The sequence below is a fragment of the Zonotrichia leucophrys genome, chromosome 11, assembly GCF_028769735.1.
Source record: "Zonotrichia leucophrys gambelii isolate GWCS_2022_RI chromosome 11, RI_Zleu_2.0, whole genome shotgun sequence".
Classification (NCBI taxonomy): Eukaryota; Metazoa; Chordata; class Aves; order Passeriformes; family Passerellidae; genus Zonotrichia; species Zonotrichia leucophrys.
Genome location: NC_088181.1, coordinates 16105624 through 16128072, shown reverse-complemented (window position 1 = coordinate 16128072; position 22449 = coordinate 16105624). Strand labels below are relative to the sequence as shown.

The 22449-nt window shown below is 43.5% G+C and overlaps 1 protein-coding gene across 1 annotated transcript; it reads left to right on the top strand.

The window, feature by feature from the left end:
- Window positions 1-9646: 9646 nt before the first annotated feature.
- Window positions 9647-13988, top strand: CLEC3A (C-type lectin domain family 3 member A). The gene is made up of 3 exons (XM_064723337.1): window positions 9647-9761; window positions 10791-10871; window positions 13520-13988. Exons 1-3 carry the CDS (start codon window positions 9647-9649, stop codon window positions 13909-13911), a joined length of 588 nt encoding a protein of 195 aa, XP_064579407.1. The 3' UTR covers window positions 13912-13988.
- Window positions 13989-22449: the final 8461 nt, after the last annotated feature.

The following is a 22449-nucleotide window of genomic DNA, read 5'->3' as shown; positions in this document are numbered from 1 at the left end:
TGATTAATGCTTGATACGGATACCACCATTCCCACTGGGCACTCAGGGATTAAATGGGGTTCAATTAAGAGATGCCACTGGCACTTGTTAGTTTAGGACCAGCAGCTCCCAGATGCTAAAAAGGCGATGGGGTGTGAGACTGAGGGAGGGCTGCAGGGGTGGGGACTTGCTTCTTTTCCTTCAGAGATTAGGAGGGCTTTGATCTGTCTGGAAGAGGTTTTTTTTTTTTTTTTCCTTTCACAGTGACCAGGCTGAGATGTTACAATTAGCCCAAAAGTGGGAAAAGTTCTGAAGGAAAACCTGTTTTACTGTGAGTGCTGAGGGGTTGGGGAGTAGAAGCTGAGCATTTCCCTGGGGCAGGTTTGCTCTTAGAACCACAGGGATGAAGCACCTGGGCCTGCCATGCCCACAGCTCTGCAATGTGCCCCTCCTGCCCAGCCCAGCTGCTCTGCCAGTCCTGTTCCATCAGCCTCCAGCTCCGTGCTGCTGGAAGCACCTCTGCTGTGCCTCTGCCAGAGCTGGAGATGGGCCATGTTCTGCCAGCCACTGCCAAACATCACCTCCCTGAGGAACTGCAGTACGAACCCTGCTGTTCCTGTCTGCTGGGAATCTGTGGAAATGTGTTTCCATGAGAGCTGGGGCTCTCTGTGTCATGCAGCAGGGCATGATGCAGCATCCTCCTGGCCTGGAAGAGCACAGTGAGATGGCAGAGATGCTGGATGCATCATCTGGGGTAAGGATTGCTCTCCTTGGCTGGCCAGGTGACAAGCTAATAACCAAACATTTGTAAAGGCTGGTGTGCCAGGTTTGCTGAGCAGTGGCTGCTGTGTCTTCTGTTGTGACAGGCATTCTGTGGCCTGGAGCCTGTTAGATCAGTGATGTTTTCCAGAGGCTTCTAGGAGAAAACATTTCTTTTGTTGCTAACGCAGAAGAGAGATGATGATGATAAGTGAAGTGCTTTTCTAAGTCAGTTTGATTTGGCAGATTATTTTTCTGTTTCTCAGCTGCTGTTTTTTTCCTCCTAGTGTCTGCATTTCATATTAGAAATATTTTCCCACTGTAAAAGAAAAAATAAAAAATGAAGTCTCCTGCAACTCACCATGTATCTCTTTGCTTGTACAAAATCATCCCTTTGAGTTTCTGAACCATTTCTGCTGTAGAAAGGAAACATAAAATTATTTGTCCAATGCCATAATACTGCCATTTGGTTTAAGGATTTATGGTTCTTTGGCATTTTATTCTCCATTTATCAAAGGAACCCTAATTTTGGAAGCTTTGCCTGCATGGCTCCCAGCTGTGTCTCAAGTCATACCTGCTCCAAAGCCATGGAGGTGCACAGAACCATGTTCTGAATGCCCTCTGCTAGGGCCCAGCAGGAAAGCTCCATAAAAATATAGGGGTTTGAGAGACAATAATCTAAATTTTCCTTGCTTTCCCATCAGATAACTCAGGGCACTGAATGTGGCCATGAAAAGAATTTTCTGCCAGTTTCTGGATCATTCTCTCCATGCTCATCAGGATGCCTCTGGTGGGGGCATCCCAGGGAAAGGGAGACCCCCAAACCCAGCAAGTGCCTGCATTCAGAGGAGGCTGCAGCTCCAGCCCTTCTGACCCTCCCTGGTGAGCAGAGCTGAGTTTGCTCCATCTGAGGATCAGCTGGGAAATGGTATTGCAGAGAGGGCTGTAAAACATCCTGAAATCTGATTGCCAAGGGATGCTGAACCCACAGAGCAGGGGGTGTTTGTGTAGGGGGGCACTGGAGAGGGCAGTGCCAGGCTCAGGGCAGCAGATTTACACAGGGAATTGTCTTTAAGGTCTCACTTAAATTATTGATCTGGAGCCCCTCACCCAAACCTGCTGGGTGCCACTGGCTGTCCTGCATCACACTTGCTCTTGCCACACACCAAATGTCCCAATTTCAATACTGTATTTCTTCCAGCACATTCCCTGAGGTTGTGTTTTAACTGCACAGAGCATGCACAATATGGTTCATGTGAGATCTTAGATCTGTGTTTTGTTCAACATGTCAGCTGTGGATAAAATCATTACAGGGTTCTGTTCACTAATCAACCAGCAAAACAGGAAAATAAAAGGGTAATTGTTGCAAGCTTCCTTCCTTATTTTCATTATGATGGCAAGCTCAGCTCAGGCTGGAATCTCACAGGTCTCATGCCCCTGGCTTTGATAGGGACAGCATCACTGATTAGTCCTCTAAATGAATTCACTCATAGCTACAGCATTAAAAATTCAGCAATTATGTCCCTGCTGTAGCTTGTTTGGTGGGGGGAAAACCCACAAGATTCTTTTTTAAATACTTGCTCAACTCTCCATGTTAAAATACACATTGCTAAACCCAATTATCTTCCTTGAGGAAGCAGTATTGGTTTATACTGGGGGTTTTTGAGCCACTGGTGCAAGTAAATGATCTAAAATGGAAAATCCTTGCTGTCAGAGTACCTCAGCTGTGGGTTTGTACTCTGGGATGGACCAGATGGGGATGTACCTTGTCACTTTGTTACATGTTCTATTTATTCCATGCAGAGCCCATAGTATAATTATAGAAAGCACTATTGACAAAAGCAGGACAAACCATCCCAAATTCCTTAGTACATTTCTATAACACTGAAATCCCAGCTGTACAGACATGGTTGACCTGATGGGTGTCTGTCTGTCTGCAGCTGCTCTTCCAAGAGTAGAAACACCTAGAAAATGTAAAATCAGCCTGAGCCTGATGCTTTACTGGGTAAGACTGGTATGAGGCTGTAGAGCAAAGGGGATCTACCCTGAGCATTTAACAGGCAGAGAAGAGCCTGCTCTTTTCTCTTTTTGGATAAGCAATATAAAATCAGAGCTGTCCTGATCATTCCTAGGGCACTGAAGACACCTGCTGGAAATGGAAATAAACTGCAGTAAGAATGTGCATGACAGAATGAATAAGGAACACTTCTGAGAAGTTTATATTTACACAGTGCCTAAATTGTTCAGCAAATACTACAATATTTTCCATTTGAAAGTATTATTTGAACATATTTGAATAAATAGCCTGTTCATTCCTGCTGTTCTTGTTGCCACTGAGGAACAACATTTCAGTTTCTAAAACCTGCAAGTCTGAATGCAGTCTCTGAATTCCCTTCATCCCTGATGTGTGAGTTGTGCCACAGACATACATGGACAATAAGTGGCACCATGTGCTGGCACTGGGGTCCAGCTTTAAATGGATGTAAGTTGTTTCCAGCTTTAAATAGCTCTAAGTTGTTTGTAGCTGGATACAGAACAGCACACAAATCTCTTTCCATCTTTACATACAAATCTTGATTCCAAACCAATTTCATACAAATCCTGTTGTGACTCCAGATCCTTTTGAAAGTGATGCCTCAGGTTTTAGATTGTACATTTTTCAGATTCTGTGCTGCTTCACTGTGTAGCTCTGAGTTTCATATCAGGGGATGGTGAGCTCTGTGCACAGAGCAGGGAGACAAAACAATTCCTGCTCCAGCTGGGCACCAAGGACAAATGATCCAAATCTCAGGCCAAGAGCACAAACACCGTGGGCTGGAGAGAGAAAAACAAGCAGGGTGGGACTGCATGGGCTAAAGCTGGAATGGGACAATGAACTGCAAGGTGCAAATGGAGCAGAACTGATCACAGTGAGAGACCCCGTGCCCGGTCGTGCATTTTGGGACCATTTCCATTCTGTAAATGTTTCCATTTTAGAGAATGGTGCTTTATTTGGGGTACATCCCAAGCTTTCCAAGCCTGGGGCCTGGCACAGGAGCTGATTATGCCTGTGCATGGATGGGGACAGTGCTGCTCCTAAACCACAGTGAAGCAGAGTCAGCTGCTTGCAGATCCTGTGACTCAAGCTTTGCTTTGGCAAGGCAGAAAACCCCAGCCCTTGAGCAGAACCTCCAAGCCCTTGGTGAGGTGCAGCCACCAAAGGCAGACATGACCACACTCCTGACAAGTCTGAATTTCCATCCTGATGAGGAAAATCCAACAAACATCTACACACCCCAAAATATAATCCCTGCTCTGCCCAGCCCTCCTGGCAGGGCTGTCTGGAGAGTTTCACAGGGCCCAAACCAAGGCTTTGTCCAAATCAGTTTGTCTGGCACAGGTAAGGATGAGCAGAACCTGCTGAGATCATGTTCATGTGAGGCTGGAAAACCTAATATTAGGGCAGCTATGATGATCAAAGCCAAACTATTTTAAGGGAGAAATTAAATGCCCAGGATGTCTTCAGGTCATTTCCAGGAAGGTAAAAAGGCAGCACACATTACAGGAGAAAAAATAGCACAACAGGTAATTTGTGTTTACAAAAGAGAAAGAGATACATTCTCACCCATATCCTGAGGGCTAAAAGATCTGAGCTGCTGCCAGGAATTTCCAGCATGGAAACTCTGCCAAGTCCACAGGAGTAGCATTTTAAAAGACACCATTCAACTCTTCTATTTGCACCTGGACTGCAAAGAAACTGATTTAAATTTTCTCCTAGACTCCCTTATCTTTAGAGATGCCGGAGCCAGCTGATCTGTAAAAGGTCCCTTTTTTGGGAGGGATTGTGGTTTGCTCTCTGTGCACATTTCACATATCCAGCAAAACATTTATCTCTAAATAAGCACTTATTTCTTTGGGGCCCTTCCTGACTAAAAAAACAGGCAATGACAGGCAGAAAAACACTGTGCACCTTCTTATCTTTGCAGCTAAAGGCCTGAAGGAAAAAAGATTTGTCAACTCTGTTATTCCTTTGAGGTACCTGAACACCATCAGAAAGGACCTGTGCCAGTGCAGAGTGCATTGGACAGGAAACCTAAAGAAGAGCTCAGTGGCTTTTCCCTCCCTGCTTTGTGCATGTTTGGTGAATCTCTTCTGCATTCTGATCTCTCTGGCCTGGATCAGCTGTGTTTTCTCTGCTGTAAATCCATATCTAGTGCCACTGCAAGAGAATGACAGGAATACAGGTGAGATGATTTGGTCACATAGACAAGATTATGCTATTTATCTTATTTGTGTGGTAGATGTAAGAGAAGCCTTTCTGCTGCATTTCACAAACCATTTCCCCTCCTCTCTGCTTGCTGAGACCAGCTGTGAGATGCTTTGTGACAAAGACCCCAAAATAAGAGATACAAAAAGCATTTATTCCAGAAGCTCAAAGTACTGCCCTGATTCATCTTTTCCGTTCACATACACTATTATATCTCAATTTTTTTTAACTTGTATTTACAGCATGGCAATTGAAAAGCACTGGACCTGTAGGCAGTGACAGCTCAAATACCACATTGAGAAGCTTATTTATTGATCAATAAGGAACAGGCCACAGCACCAAGGTGAGGCATGTGATTGGGAGAGCAGAATCACTCTAAAGAAGACATGACTGTCCTCATTTCAAAGCTCACTGGCACTCAGTGCAGGTCACTGGTGGGCAGCCTGGTCCTGCAATAAACCTGGAACCACCTTTAATTCTGTTAGACAGAACAAATCACATGTACCCAGCAAATTTCCTTTCAAAACACCAAATTAGCATGACAGAAAAAAACTCAAATCGATGGCAAAACCCCAAAATGTCTTCAATAAATTTCAAAAACCTCACATACCACAAGGCTAGCCCTTCACTTCTCTAAACACTGTCTGTTTGTACAAATTGCCCCAAAATAACTTTGGTGTGGGGATGTCAGCCATGATCCTGCCTCATGCCTCTCAGGACTGAGATCAAATCCTTAAGAAAGGCTTTGCAAGATTTTCAAGGCCAGAGAAACCAAGCATACAGTAATTTTCCAAGCACTATATAATGCTTGACTAGGAGAGTTTGCAAAATTTACTACCTGAAATTGAAACAAATAAAAATCAAGCAGTAGGTCCCATTTACCCAAGACAGTCATAAAACCTGATGTATTGGAGGTGATAAGCCTTTTACTAACCTTTGTGCTAAACCTTTTACTAACCTTTCTGTCATCTACTTTCATTGACCATCCTGGCTCTTCAGATTGCCTCGGTTGCAATTCCTCAGTCTGGCAACAGCTCTGATGTTCTCATTTTCTCTTTATGCTCTCAGTAGAAGGGGCAAGTAATTACTCACCTACTCACCAAATAAATGGCTTCATTTTCCTAAAGCTGAGCTGAATTTTCTAGAACTGAAGTGCTGCAAGAAGAACAGTTTGCTCTGATTCCAGGAGCAGATAGAGCCCATCCATTTCCCATGTGGTGAAACATCCCACAGCACAGATAGCTCTGGAGCACAAGGGGATTGTAGGTCTCAGTAAAACACAGACAATCTACTGGCAGAGTGTGAGCAGTTCACTTCCCAACAGACTGCAGCAATAAATCTTTTTTAAAGCTATTTTTTACAAGTGCTGCTGTACATCTGCAGCCAGACCTATTTCAGGAGCTCAGCATCCAGTCCTCATCTCACACTGGCTTCTCATACTCACTGTCCCATTGCATGTTCTTTCCATAAACCCAGGGGTGGCTGAGAATGGAGAGGAAAAAACAGCTGCATGAAGGCTTTTCCTGAGCCAGTTTAGACGAGCATATAAAGGTAGAACTGTCTCTGAAGGAAACAGGGTTTTACCTTGAAGAGTCTGTGGAGAAACAGAAAAAAAAGCCTTTTACCAAAGGATGTTTATGCTTTGAATGGTTTGGTTGTCTGAAAGCAAATGGAATGAGGTGGGGAGATGGGAGCCAAAACCCCAGTGCCACTGCAGCACAGCAACTCTGGCTTTTGCAAGATGTTTCTTATCAGACAGGGCACTTCAAGAGGGCCTCAAAGTGAGCTAAGCACTTCAAGAGAAACCACAGTTCTGTCTGCATGCACAAGTTCCACTGTAGTGGTGTAAATAAAAAAAAAACACAGTCTCATCCTAGTCTGGATGCAGCTCTAAAGCAATGAGAATATTTATATTTATATAGTATATTCTGTTAAGGAAAGTGGATTCATTTGTTTCAGGAAAAATTATTTCTATCAGTGTATAGTTGTGTTCCCTCCCTGGGCTGTATTATATTACTGTAACAGTGCCAGTAAAAGGAAAATTCCACTTCTAAATGACATTATAATGCTGATTTCAAGCCCGTTCACAGCCCAGGTACTCACTTCAGGGAGTGTGTCACTCTGTGTGCCTCCATTTCCTGCTTCCTCACAGCAGCCCTGTGAGGTTACATCTTCTCAGCAGCATATTTTGGCTGTTCTCTGGCTCTCCTGCTCACACATTGTACCCAGGAAGTTAAACCTGCTTCCCCAGCTGCTACAGGTTAGTCATAAATGTGGAAACTCTTCTTGGGTACTCCAGAGGAAACCTAGCCCCTATATCCTTGTGGTCTATCCCAGCAGCTGCAAGAGCGGCTTTGTGATCCACTTTTTGGGAGTGAAGTCCAGCTGAGCTACTTGCAGACTGGAAAAATGCTCAGAGAAAATACTGAATAAGGGGGATTAAGCTTTCAAAACAGAATTTCAACTCTGTTTTTGCAAGAACATTACATGGTGTACTCCAAAAAGCAGTTTTTCACCCAGGCTATTGGCCAAGAACTGTCAGAATACCAAATCCGTGTTTTCTTTATCCCTCTGTTTCTGGTGACTTGTGTGCTGCCCCAGCAGAGGACAGATCTTTCTCTGTCAGCCCTGTTTCACAGGAAGAAAAGGAGCCTGTGTTAGCAAACTCAGGTTCCTTGGGGCAGGAACAGATCCATCCTGGTGCTGAGACCCTGAGCACACACACTAAAGGGCCTCTTGACCCAGCTCCTGCTCCAGCCCCTCCCAAAGCCTGGGGACAGCTCCAGGGCTTTGCAGCTCCCTTATCACCCTTATCAGGCAACCTGAAATTAACACAGTTTAACTTGTCAGGTTGAAAGCTGCAGTGGTTCAGGATCAGCTTCTTGTGCAATGCCACAAGATCTGAGCAGGCACCAAGTGAAAACTAACTGGAGGCAGTTATTGATTCAGCCATCTGCCCTTAATTAACTTATATTGATGCCCCAATACCAATGGGATAAAATATGAATCAGGCCTGAACTTAGGGCTTGTTCTAAAGGACAGATTAAATCTTGAACTAGACCCTTGCAAAGCTCCTGATTTTCCTCTCTGCCAGCTCACATTTCAGTTCTGGGTGCTAGTTGGAATGGCAGCCCTTTCCACTTTTACCATGGACTGAAATTTGCAGCTGTGTGAGAGGTTTTGGGCAGTACTGGGTGGGTGGGACCCACAACAGCCATCTCTCATGTGCTGTGCTCCAAAACAGCTCTGAGGGCTGAGCAATGTTCATCCAGAAGTTCCCCTACACAATCTGTGTTAATACTTCAATATTTTGGAGCAGGACCACTGGATAAGTTTGATCATATCAGGATGCATTTATGGAAAGTTTCTTAGCTAATGGGTAAGAGATGTTTGCTAATTGCTGACTATGAGAATGCAGGGAGTTTTTTAAAAGTGTCCAGGACAGACAGGGCAGGTGTGGTTTTCCCTGAAAGTACTGAAGTGCCTCAGTGGGGGTTGGAAAAAGCCAACAAGTGTTCATGCAGTACACCAGCATGTTCTTAAATCCCAGCTTTTTGAAAATAAAGTAGTGAATCCCTTGATCTTACTGTCCTGATTTAAAAATGTCAGCAATATGAGCAGAATGTATTCAAGGCAAAGAGACATGGCAAAGGGATGCCAGGAAGAACTGAAGGACATGAACTGCACCAGCCAGCACCCATCAATGGCTCTGGTGTCCACATTTTAATTAAACCCTATTTTAATGCGGGAAAAGGAAAAAAAAAAAAAGTGGGATGGATGGGAATATTTTTGCGACAATTTCATTTGTTCACCAAAATCAGGGAGAGGTTCTGTTTCATATAGCAATCCCAATTAAAGGCAGCCCCACAGAAGCCCCCACAGAGCCCAAGGGCAAATGAAAGAGATTCAAACTCAGAGAGTTCTCCAGACTCCAGGGAGACACTGTGCTGCTTCAAGTACCTTGTGCTTTCCTCTGACTCTACAATCAGAACTTGGGAACCTTTTGGGAGAGCACTGCTACCTTTTGTTCCCCTTACTAAACCCTGCTGATTGCTGTTCTCAACCAGAAATGCAGTCATACCTATCAGGCATTTATTAACTCTTCATAAACCAATATGTGCACTCCTCACATAATGTGATTTTAATGTATTTATCCTCGGTGTGGGTCTGTAGTTGCAGTGCTTGCATTTACTGGGGGAGCAGCACCCTGGCAGTGCTTCAGTGGAAGGTGGTGGCCATGTCCTGATTTGACCAGGCTGGGGCAGAGCCTGGACTAGGCTGGGCCAGCCCCTGGCACTTGTGGAATCCTCTGGCTGCCCCTCCTGGAGGCTGGCAGAGCTCGGGCACCGTCTGCTCCACCCCAGTTCTGGCTCCGGGGTTAAGCTCACAGTGAGGCAATCAGGGCAGTGCTCAGGGCTGGGACTGCTGAGCTCAGAATGGAAACAGCACTTTCAGATGGGATGGCAGAACAAGGGGGTGTCTTGTGCTGCAGCCAGCTCAGGCATCAAACACATTTCATAAGCACGGAGCGCAGCCCAGGCTGCCAGCACACCTTATAAAGCTGAGCCCAGGCAGTCCCTGCTGAGATGGCTCTGGGTGGCCTCTCTCAGAGCTGCTGAAGGGAATCTCCTCAAGCTCCTTCCCAGGGTCTTTCAAAGAGACATGGCACAAACTGGACTTTGGATTTTTCTACTCATAAGCTTACTACTGCTGGACCAGACCATCAGCCAGGCTTCCAAATTCAAAGCCAGGAAGCACAGCAAACGTAGAGTGAAAGGTACTGGGTCTGAACTGGAAGGAGGGATAGAACCTTAGAGACTATGCAAATTTACTGTGTACTTTAAACAGCACTGCATGAACCAGAAACTAACATTACACTAATGTTTATTTATAAAGGACACTTGAGTCTATATCATATCTGTCTTTTAAGTATTTTTATGTGAGCTAGCAAAGCCACAAATAAGGTGCCAGAATGAATTATGAAAATAGAGCTGTATAACAGCTGCAAATATATTGCTCTGTTCTGGCTGTTCACCTCTGTCAACATTATTTAGAACTCACAGGTACAGCTGAGAGAGGACTCTGGCTGATCATTCTTAGTTATGTAGCTATATTGGCTAAGATCAGAAAAATTCAAATTTGTGTATATGGGGGAAACAAGCAGAAGTATTCAGGCTCCAAGGATTATTGTTCAGATTTTTGAACCATTTCCTAATTTTAACAGAATGTCTGTCTACTCTTTATGGAAAATTACTGTACTTGTATGAAAAGCACTGTGAAATGGCAAGTCAAACTAATTAGCAGGTCAACATCAATGAATTAGCAGAAGATAAAGCATCAGTAACCACAGCAAAGCTTAAGAGTAAATAGAAAACCACAGAATGTTGTTTAGAAATGTCTGTGTATTTAATTTAAATATGTATTTCTAATAAAAGCAGGTATGATGGAGGCTCACTGATGGCAAGTATTTGAACTCCTATTTAATTAAAAAAAATGTGGCTTTGATAAAGCCATTATTCAAGAAGATTAAGCTGCTCTGGAGCCACGCAGTTTAAGAACTTCCTTTTCAAACAGTTTTTAGGGCAACATCCATTATAAAATATGAGAAGGAAAGGTAAAAGTGGGTTCCTCATGTTTTTATAGAAATCCCAGAGGAATGTTTTCATTAAGCACAAATCTTTTAAAAGAATCAAAATGCATCTCAGCAATGCAGTAATCCATGACATTTTGAAACAGCTTTTAACATGTAATTTTTTTTTTCACTATGTGCTTATCTGTTAATTTCTGTGTATTCTTCTTGTGTAAGAAAAAGATGACCTGAAGACCCAGATTGACAAACTGTGGCGAGAAGTAAATGCTCTGAAGGAAATACAAGCACTCCAGTCAGGTAAAGCAGCTCATGCTGGTCAGTGGCTTCCAAAAGTTCTCACTGCCTCTCTTCTTCACCCCCACCCCTCTCTTTAAGGGGATTTTATAACTGAGGGGTGCAGCTCCATAAAACCATGGTGTGCCATAGCTTTACCAGACAAGTGTGGAAGGAAACAATGGAGTAAAATCAGGAAATGAGTGGTGATTCTTTACAGAGAGCAAGAACTACTTTTGTCTTTGCTATGCACAACTTCAGGCTCTGAGTTTTGTGTCATCAAAGGCAGCACAGTGAGAGTTCCTGGGTCTGGGAGTTCAGGTGGTCAGTGAGTTAAGTGCCCGGCTTTGATGTGAACATATATTCAAATGTGAATGTTGCCATAAAATTTTACAGTTATATCCACTGTGACTTCAGAAATATTCAGGACCAGCATGCAGAGTCCTTTAAGTATTTCAATAACCAGATGGAAATTTCCAAACAAAATAAGAAGGGTAAATACACATGTACCTACTAGACAGTTGTGCTTTTTCACAGCTGTTGACATAAAACCTGGCATTTAAACATGTACAAGAAGACATTACAGAGGAAATTACATCATTCTCATGAAACAGAATGTATTTTCTTTAGGGATGGTAATATCTGGGTTGTTCAGTTTTATGTCTTGGGTTACATAGAGCTTTTGGGGCTTTACAAAATATTTTTATTTCAAATGTCTTAGAAGAAGGCTTCAGAAGTTTCTTAAAAGAGGGAGCCTGTTCTAGACAAGTAACTCTTGTTTAAAAGTAATTCTTGTGTTGCTTCCAGAAGGAGCTTGAGAGGAAGCATGCAGTGGCTTAGAAATGAAACCAGAACTGGGAGACTTTCTCTCCTCAAAACTTATTTTGAGCTTTATTCTAAATTTATAACCCACACTGTGCAACTGGAATCCAAATCTGGCAAAAAGACACCTATCACCCCTCTAGCTCTGACTGCCTTTGTAAATGTCCTTGTGACAACAGAAAAAAGGAGCTCCATTTTTAGCTTATGAACATTTCCAGGACACAACATAAAAATCTGATTTCTTCTTTTGCTTGAACTTCCTGGGCTTCCTTTCTACACACAGTGAAATGTGAAATGCTGCCACATATTTTGCAGCACATACTCCCTCCCTAAAGACATCCAGCTCTTATCATTGCTGAAGTCTCTGTGATCTTTTCCATAAATATAAATTTGTTAAAGAGTTCCACATTTAATAAATAGGTTCATTACTTAGGCCATTGGAAGGGTTAAAATTTGAAAGTTAAACCCTGATAGAAAGTTATGACTCTGAAAATGCAGCTAAGGAATGCAGTGAATACTACAACTGGAAATACTAAAAACTTGAGACAAAGGATGTGGTCCAAAGTGACTTCCATATCCTATTGATCAGACACATAATTATTTTTTTACAAGAAGAGATGACAGGAATTAAAACAGATTATAGAAAACATCAGGACAGAAGATGTACATAAGTACAAGATGATCTTAAACAATAAATTAAATAATATGCAAGTAAAAAACACGCAGGATTCTAGAACTAATTGTTATAGGAGTCTATTCCAGGCCTTTGGTACCTTCCTCAGAAGAAACACTCCACCAAGGAGGGTTCACCTTGCCATCATTATTTTTTTTGGGAGAATCAATTTTTCACAAATCTGCATTAGGAGAGCAGGAAGGCAAAGTTTAAGGATTCCCTCCTGTGTTCCTGCCCCCACAGACCTCAGGCTGGAGCAACCCCAGCAGCAGCTCTGCAAGGCAACTTCAGCGACAGAGCAGCTGCCAGATTAACCCTCTGGTCCATTCAGACTTTACATCAAGACTTCCCCAGCAGAAGTAAAAGCAAACAGATTTATAAATTCAAATGTTTAGAAGACTGGGTCCAGATTGTTGTGTAAACTCAGTAATAAGTGTGCACTTTTTTTGTGCACTTATAGATTTAAGTCACTTTACCGCATTTGGATTTAGAGTTTGAAGGGGAAGACTTTGCTGGAAAGAAAATAAATTCCAAGGGAGGTGAATATGCAATCTTCTACAGGTAGAATTACACTTTTAGTAATCACTCAGGGATTTGTATTACGAATTTCAAATCAGTATTTTCCTGGTGAACAGGACACATTTAATACAGCACATTTCTCTCCTGCCTTTGCTTGCTGGAGACTGAGCTTAGATAAGATGAGAAAATTTACTTTACTTAAATATCACCAATATTAAAAGATATCTAGATCTGTCTCTGCTATAAAGTCAAGTACAGATTTCCCAATAACCAAATTATCTGGCAACAGAACAAGCCTCATCCATTCTACCAGTCTCAGGACTGCTGAAATAAGGTAGAAATCGTGTGAAAGCAGCACTCTTTGGTAAAAGGGGCACTGAGAAGAGGCCTGGGTTATATTTCAGCAGTCTGTTCCCAAGGGCACACTGATGTGCTGGTGGCACACAGGGTCCTACATGAACTTACCAGCAGGTAAGCCTGACCTTACTCCGAATTTCAGACCCACTCTGTGGAGTCAACAGCCTTTCACTTGCTGAAGGATTTCTCTGCTCAAGTTCCAAGGTGCTTTTGGAAAATATTCATTTGGAGAACCATCACTGAAAGCTGAGGCCCAGCCTGGTACTGACCTGGTACTGACCGAACCGCTGTCTGTTCACAGTGTGCCTTCGTGGGACCAAGGCCCACAAGAAGTGCTACCTCATGTCAGAAGGCCCCAAGCAGTTCCACGAGGCCAATGAGGACTGCATAGCCAAGGGGGGGACGCTGGCTATCCCCAGGAACAACGAGGAAACGAACATCCTTCGCGATTACGGCAGGAAAAGCGCGGCCGGTGTGTCCGAGTTCTGGCTGGGCATCACCGACATGGCCCACGAGGGCAGGTTTGTGGATGTCAATGGCATGGCTCTGCTCTACTCCAACTGGGACCGTGCCCAGCCCAACGGGGGCAAGAGGGAAAACTGTGTCTTCCTGTCTCAGGCAGCCCAGGGCAAGTGGGTGGATGAGGTGTGCCGCACTGCCAAGAGATACGTTTGTGAATTCCTGATCCCATAATCACAAACCAGGCCATGTTTTGGGTTATCAACTCACATTTTTGCTTAGTAACCCTTCTTACTTAGAGAGTGAGGAGTTAAAACTATCCCTCTCCTGCCTTGAACTCACCCTTTCCTGAAACACAAGTTTTCTCTGGTAATTTATTTTCTATTCATATGCTAAAAATGTTTAGTGAGTACTCTCATTATGTGCAGGGATATATATTATATTTTGGCCTACATTGTATCATATTTTGGCATATTAATTCAGCCTGATGTTTGCGCTCCTTCACCTCCTATTTCTGTACTTGAATTAGAAAATACTGCTGCATGGTAACCCTTTCCAGTATGAGCAGAAGGGATTCTCTCTGTTATAAAGTTTAAGAGGGACTTTGGGATTATGTGAGCTCCTGTGATAAACAAAGATCATCCTTTACAATGTATAATTGGAATAATCTGTGGCCAAGAGTTTCACCTATGGGTTAAGAATACTGAATGAAACAGAAAAATCTGGTGTTAATTGTTTCACTACATGCAGTTCACAGCGATACACTGCTAGAAAAAGGGGGAGTAGCTGTTTCAAAACATCAGTTAGTCCAGACATGTTTGCCTCTAAATGTCTCAATTATGGTTAAATATTAAATGTCATTTGGAACATTCCCATAGAAGAAACCAGCCTGGGACCAGATCATGCTCAGCTGTGTGAAGCCTTGCTAATCCTTGTCTCCTGCAGGGTCAGACAGGCTCTGCCATTGACAGGGAGCTCTAGAAAACTCCAGGAGGGAGACAGGAGCTCCCTTCTGGCACAGCCTTCCCTCCTCTCCCATGGGAAGGGCAGCACACCCCAGGGGAACAGCAGTGTGGCCAGACCACATGCAAATGTTCCAATTTAACACCTGGCATTTGAAAATGAAGTAAAATGTGCTGGCTGCTTTTGGCTGGTCAGAACTTCACAACAGAGATTTGCCTGCATGTCATAAATAGCAGTTTCTCTCATTTTGTTTAAATATTTAAATATATTGCTGCTTGGAGGATAATTCCTATTTCTTACCTATTAAACCTGCAAGATTTTCTTAAATTATGCAATAAATCTGCAATTACCATTATTTAATTGTTGTAGTATTTCTGACAGCTTATGCACCCCTGTGAAGGCCATTCTTTCCTAGAACTTTTCTTGAGGATTCAAAAAGGGTATTTTTTTCTACTATTGTACTTACAGGCCACAGGATACAATTTGGATCCCTGCTGTATAATACAGCCCCAAAGCTCTATAAGATCTATCTACTCAAGGCCTCTGCAATGTGTTGTGTTTAAATTCATTTTGCATCACTTAATGTATTTGTAAAATAATCTGATGCTGAATTCTCTCATTTACTCCTGAGTTGAAATAGAGCAGCAAAAAAGGCCCAAATATATGCAATTTTCTTTCAAAATCTACCAGCTTTTGCTATGGTTGGGGTAAATAATTTTGTACATGATTAAAAGCCTGTATGGCTTCTTAACCTCTGATTTGTCTGAAGTAAGTCGGTATCCCAGCATATCCCTACAGCTACAGTCAAAGTGAAAATTTACCACAAATTCTACACCTTGTGTAATTGGCACAGGACTACATTTTCATGGGCTGTTCTGCTGGTGTGCCCATTCTAAAGAACATGAGCCACTACATGGAGTTTCTCCACAAGGTATAAAATTATCACATAAAAATCTAATTTTTAAAAAATACTTTCTGGTTGATCCTGTAAGAAAACATTTCTCATGTTGAGATTGGCAATAAAAACAACCCTGTGACAGTGGATGGTGCTTGTGGAGAATCCAGCTGAGTTCCTGGGATCAGCCCTGATTATATTGCAGAACCCTGGAATGCACATGGAGCTCTTGAGATCAGAGACAGGTAATGAAGAAAACATCTTCAGCTTCCCTTTCTGTCCTCTGCTGTAGAAACATTGGATAAACAGAAGACAATGGGCTCATAGAAATTTTATAAGCATGTAAACCTTCTCAGAATTTTACCTGCACAGCATTATATTTTTAGATATAAAAAATATTAAATATATTTGCCAATATATGGTAATTAAGTAGCATCCACAGGATTTTGCTAACATACCAGGGGTGTTGGGAGACTTGATGTAGCCCTTGCCCACCAGAGACAAGCTTTGCTGCCTTTTTTCAAAATTTTAAACCCAGATTTTCTAGTCTTCATTAGATGCCCTATGAAACTTGAAATTCTGCTAGTGTTAAAATAAAATCAGATGGTTTCAGAATGTCAGAACTGTACCTGTTTCCACATGTGTATGTTCAGTAATGTTAATGACTACAGCCTAAGTCCATGAGGGCACTTCTAGGAAGGGTTAATGAAGAAGTTGCTGATAGCACCCTACCTGAGCAGTGCATACCATAAATCACTACACCTCAACCTGAACTTTAATGGTTTGCCAGACACCACCAAGCAGGCTGCAAAATGGTCTCTCCCCTTTCAAAAAAATCAATCCCATCCACACTACCAAACAATCAAGGCAAAATAAAGAGAGATCTGTTACTATGAATAATAAAAATATAATAAACTCATATGAAACACATTATGGCAATGAGGTACAAAATACTCCATTTCCACAAGACCAGGCAATCAGCATTTTGCTCAGGATAGTAGGTGGCCCTTGGTTTTCAGGAAGGTTGAGAAATACTCTAAGCCCAACAGAAAACAGCTTTTTCTAGCTATAAGCAATTTATTGGTTGGCTGGTTCATGTAATAACTATTTACTAAGGAATACATTAAGCACTCTGTAACCTTTAACAAATTATTTATAAGTGCTAATTAATGAAAACCATCCTTTTGTTAGCATGCTGTCAGCATGATTAATCTGTTCTTAGTGTCATGAAAGACAGATGCCCCCAATAGTCTCATTTGGCTTTTTTGGCAAGTGGGAATAAGTAGGAGTGAATAAACAAGGTTACATAGGAAACACTGATTAGAAGGAAATGATTACCATATGAATTGGATAATTCTGCTGAAATATTGAGGGAAGGTGATCAGAATAGAATGTTCTGGAGACTCCGCCAGGTTTCCTTCCCAGGCACTGAGTTTGTAGTGTTGCATTGAAAGAAGAGAAAAAGGCCTTTGGTGAATGGGCAGGGAAATGTCAAGCTTTACTCAAGGTACAGATGTTCTTCATTATGCAGGGTACAAAAAAACCTTGGAGAAAGAAGCTCATTGGCAGAGCTGGGTGAAGAATGGATTGTCTGGTTTTGTGGTCAAACAAAAAGAAAATAAAATTGACCATAAGTCTCCCTTAGCTTCCATGTCAACTGGATAGTATTAAAAGGTGATTTTAATACATTTTTTTTTGTCATGATACAACAAACTTCACTTCAGTGAAGAACCCCTGCTTGTCTTACCTGTGTTTCTTGCCACCCCCCTGCTTGGCAGAGCATTCACACTCACAGACACCTCTGCTTCCCTCTTGTGTCAGGAAACAGGGCAGGGTCCTCATTCTTCTGTCAGATCAAGACACAGCTGACTTTTATTGAGGAAAAATTAAATAGTGCCTTACCAAGCTCTTCTCCCAGAGGGATGACACTTGATGCTAGGAGCTAATGAATCATGTGAAAAACATTCAGGAATATGATTTTTAGCTGAGATCTGCTTTTTAACACTCTTACATGCTACATTTGAGTATTCCAACTAGTCCCTGAATATTGTAGCAGAGGATCCCATTAGATGATTGTGTGTAGCTTAGAGCTACAAAAGTGTGTGCTTGGAGATATTTATTAACATACTTTGGGAGTTTCTTGTTACCATCAAAGACAGAATAATTGTCAAGAGTTTTATCAGTTTGATCAAAGAGTTAAAAGGCTGGATTCTCTCCAACAATGGAATAGGAGTCCACATAGAAATGCTTGTGCCAAGAAAAGCAATTTAGAAGTGAGTAATGAGAGCACATTGTTAACCATTACTCTTAAAAGATATATTTTTCATTTTTAAAGGCTGCACAAGCACAGATTATTTTTGGAAGTAACTCTCCCTTTGGTCCCTCTTTAAACCCAGAGAATATATATATATATATATATATTTCTCATAAGGAAAGGTCAACATATATATATATATATTTCTCATAAGGAAAGGTCAACACCTTTAATCAAATATCGTGTGCAGTCAAAGCAAGACTTTCAAGGGAGCTCATGACCAGGTTTTAAGGAGTATATTCTGACCCAAGACCTAAGGTCCAACAGTGTTCAACACTCAATAGTTGAGCCCTTTTAAAAGTCCACCTACTTGGTGCCAACATGATATTCTAAGCATAGGAAATTTTTCTCTCTGATAGAGCCATACCAATGCACTGCGTTTTCCAGGTCACTGTCTACCAGCTGAAATGAAATCCAATGCAGCCATTAATTTGCACTTCCATAAATGCTTCTTTTTTTTTCTTTTTATATCATCTCTAAATTAAGTTAGTAGATTAGGCAATTGTGACTGGATTTTTTATTACTGAATTACAGGATCAGTAGATATCAGGAATGTAAATTACTGTAATGGTAGCTTCTTACTGAATTCAAACTGATTTTCAGGCAAAACAAGAATTAGCTGGAGGTCCATAAAATAGTCCACTGAAATGTATATAACTTGCATAGGGCAAGAATTCCTACAGTCTTACCAAGAAAACAAAGTTATGACTGCAAAGCAGATGTGATGTGCTTTACTGGCACCACAGAGATTCAGAGAGATGGAAAGAAAAGCAAGATCAACAGATAAACACTGCACAGTGATCCAAAGGGAAACAAGAGGGGGTGTAGAATGACCTATGGTACTTTTTTATGCAAATACATTACTTAAATGATTTGAAAATAGAAAGTGGATTCAAATCCCTCACAAGAGAAATGTCAGTATGTCAACTGTTAATAGCAAAATCAGAATCAGGTCAAGATTTTTCAGAGTATTTAAAAATAAGTTTACTGCAGTCCATACTGCACTAACTTCTCTAAGTCTTGTTTTCCTTGACATAATGCAGCAGCTAGCCTGTGGAAAAATAAAAACTCCACTGAAGTATTTTTGTAGAATTTACCAGAAATGTTGTTTTTCTTTGTAGTAGTAAAGAAAATTCACTAGGATGCTACCAATTCACCAGGATATGGAGCTGACAAGCACATCCCATGCTATGTTACCTGATTTTGTCTCAAACAGTTCCAGCCTGAGACTTGACAGGGTTTTGTGTTGTCAGTGGGTAGTGAAGCCAAACTCTGAACATAGAGCTGAGGCTGCTGTGACACCATTGCCCAACTGCAAGCTGCACTCTTGAAAGCAGACAGCAAGCAGAAATGGTGTCAGATAAACCCTGACAGCTCTTCTAAATGGTTACATGAAAACTTGTAGCGATCTTAAGTCTGGCTGTGTTAATTGGTAACCCTAAGTGCATTAGGGTCTTTGAGAGGAGGGGAGAAATTCTGATAATATACAACAAATATTATGACATTTCTCTATTGTGATTTCGTCATTACTTGGTGGGATTGTAAATGAAGTTGTATGGGTTTTTTTCACAGAATATTTTCATGTGTAAACTACCATCTTCAAAGAGAAATGTGTCATAAAGGAAAGCAATCAAAATGGATAAAAATGGTTTGTTAAAGAATTGAAATACAAAGGGCAGAGACAGGGAGATGTCCTGCTTCTAGTCCTCGGGATCCACATTCTCAAAACAATTTTGCCATGTATAACTCCTGCAAGAGGGTTTCCAAAGTGTCTAAAGTGTTAAAAAAAATAAAATCATTACAAACAAGCCACAAGAGCATCCAAGAGCCCAGGCTGTGCCAACTCAGTGCTTGCTGACAGTGAAAGGTGAACTGAGGTGAACCCAGGAAATGTCTGAGACCTTGCCTGGTGTTACAGGAGCTCCCCTGCAGAAAATCTCCTGAGCTTCAGCTGCACGTGGAGAAGCAAAGCTGCAGCAGGATGGAAGGTCAGGGCTGTGGCTCTGAGAGATGCACTGAGACTCCAAAGGGTCTAAGGGCATTGAACTCTGGTCAGAAGCACCCCATTATCTGCCAAGGCAGAGCAGACAGTGAGGTGGGCACTAGCCCAGGATACTCCAGGAGTGAGAGATTTCTACTATTCACTACTTTCACTATTTCACCTCAGAGCAGGTGAGTTCAGGGGCAGTAGCCCAGCTCTCCTCAGGGATGGCTGGGGAGCTGAGCTGCTGGAACCCCATCCAGGGAGCACAGCATGCCCAGAACCTCACAGGATGCACTGGCTGCTGCTCCTGCAGGGACAGGCTTTGCTTCTCCAGGGGCACAGCTTGCCTTTAACAGCTTACAACCCATCAGAACCCCAAACCAGAAATAAACTCTAGATCTTGGCTGAATCACCCAAATCTGGGAACAAACCCCAAAACCAGACATACCCCACACCCAGCAGCACCCCTCAAACCCAGCAGCACACATCTGACACACACAGAAACACCCCCAAATCCTGAAGTTTCCCCCCTAATTGGCAGCACCCACCACACTCAGGCACATCCCCAAAACCTGTTGGCAATCTCCAATCCTATAAACACCCCCAAGCGCAGGGACACATCTTAAACCCACCAACAGTCCTGCACATCCAGGAAGAACCACAAGGCATCACTGAACCAGACACTTTCCCCAGGGCAGGGAGCACCCCAAAGCTGGCAGCACTGCCCAGCAGGCTGAGGCTGTGCCATGCCTCAAAACTGCTCCAGCCTCAGACTTGATAGGGTTTTGTGTTGTCAGTGGGTAGTGAAGCCAAACTCACAGCTGAGGCTGTGTGTTCAGAGGCTCCCCAGCCCAGCCAGGACAGGGAGGGCACTGTCAGTCCCAGGAAGGGAGAGAATCCGCTGGTGCCATGCCCCAATATTGGCCTCGAGAAAGGCAGAGGAGGATGGCTGACAAATGACAGTGGGGTCACCCAGTGCGGATGAAAAGACTTTACTGAGCTGGGTGAGAGGGGCCCAGCCCCAGGGCCTGCACACGGCTGCTCCGGGGCTGGATTTCGGGGCGGCTGTAGGGCTTCCTGTCCCGCCGCTCCTGCCGCAGGACGTGCCGGGTCCGGATGGGCCCGAAGTGGGAGCAGCTCTCCCTCCTCACGGCCCTGGCGCAAGGGGAGCGGCCCCAGGCAGGGTCCTGCCGCACCATTGCCGATGGCCAGGGCGGTGGTGAGAGCCTGGAGAGCCTCTGCCCAGCCAGAGGGAGCAGCAGGACACGGGCAAGGCCTCAGCCCTGCAATGCCCTCCTCCCTAACAGCCCCGGGCAAGCGCCTTCCTCGGCAGCCCCCCTGTCACCTCTGCAAGTCACAGTGACACTCAACATCCTTCCAACACTGCCTTGGGTGATGATGTCACAATGGCTGCTGTGACATGGCCACTGCCCATCTATGTGCACACAGTGCCCCCAGTTTGGGACAGCTCCAGCTTGAATGTATTTTATTGACTCCTTGTTAAGTGGTTTGTTCTGTTGTAGCCCCATGTTCTCCCTGAGTTGGCCCACCCGTGTTTTACCCTCCCTCAAAGTTGTCCCTTATCCCATTCCCTGCCCCTTGTTCCAGGTCTTTCCCTGCCTGTCAAGGCAACCCAGCCCCTTTTGTTCCCAAACCTTCTTTGCCACTTTAACCTCAGGCCGATCCCTGATTGCAATATCCCTTTAGAATTCCCCTGTTCCTGGAGACCCCATTGGCCCCTGTGAGCCATCCTCTTCACCCACTACCCCAAGTGGTCCCAGACACTTGATGTAATCCCCTCAGTGCTCCTCTGAGGATTCCCTATTGGTTTGCTGTTAGTATCCACCCTCTTCATAAAACTGTATCTGTTCAAAAGCCCTTGCACAATAGTGCTCAGTGCTTTTTCATCCTGCTCTCTACACCTGGGGTAAACCCTTCCTTGTGGAACTTCAAGACAGAGACCCTCCTCCTTTCTCCTCTGCCTGGTCCCTGTCGTGGCTTGTCTCTTGCACTGCAGAGCAAGGTGCTCTAAGGATTCTGCCTCTGGTAAATGCCCACCCTGAGGCAGTTCCCCACTCCTGGCACAGTGCTGGTGTTTCAAGGGCCAGCCTGGGCTCCTGTGGGCTGTGTCAGGACAGGAGGCCTTGTGTGTGCTGGCAGGGACCGTGGTGATGTCAGGCACAGGGACAGCTGTGGGGAATGAGAGAGCTCTTAGAGGGGAGACTGGGATGTACCAAGCAGGGAACTGGGAACCTTGAAAAGGTTGGGGCTTGGTGATGTCAGGAAAATCCACAAATGCCAGAAGTTTATCTCCAAAAAGGAAACAGACTTTTTCTTCAACTTGTTTCAAATAAATGAAGAAGTTTCCTCTGTCTGGTTTCGAAGGACAGCGCCTTCCTTTATCCCAAACTCCCGGCCACATGCTGCTCTGCTGCTCCCTTCCCTTCCCTATTGGCCGAGGTACTAGGAAGGTACAGCCTTCCTGAACTGCCTACCCCATATTCCCCCTTGAACCTACTGTTCTACCCCGCAGTTCAGAAGTTCAGGCTTGTAGAGACCCCCTTATCTACCTCAGGAGCCCACGGCCCGATAACAAACCTGCTGCCCAAAGTCAGT

Excerpts from the sequence above, each read along its gene's own strand:
- CLEC3A (XM_064723337.1), top strand. The coding sequence starts at position 9,647 with ATGGCACAAACTGGACTTTGGATTTTTCTACTCATAAGCTTACTACTG. Across the intron at positions 9,762-10,790 it reads CAGCAAACGTAGAGTGAAAG|AAAAAGATGACCTGAAGACC; the intron begins GTACTGGGTCTG and ends TTCTTGTGTAAG. Across the intron at positions 10,872-13,519 it reads AATACAAGCACTCCAGTCAG|TGTGCCTTCGTGGGACCAAG; the intron begins GTAAAGCAGCTC and ends GTCTGTTCACAG.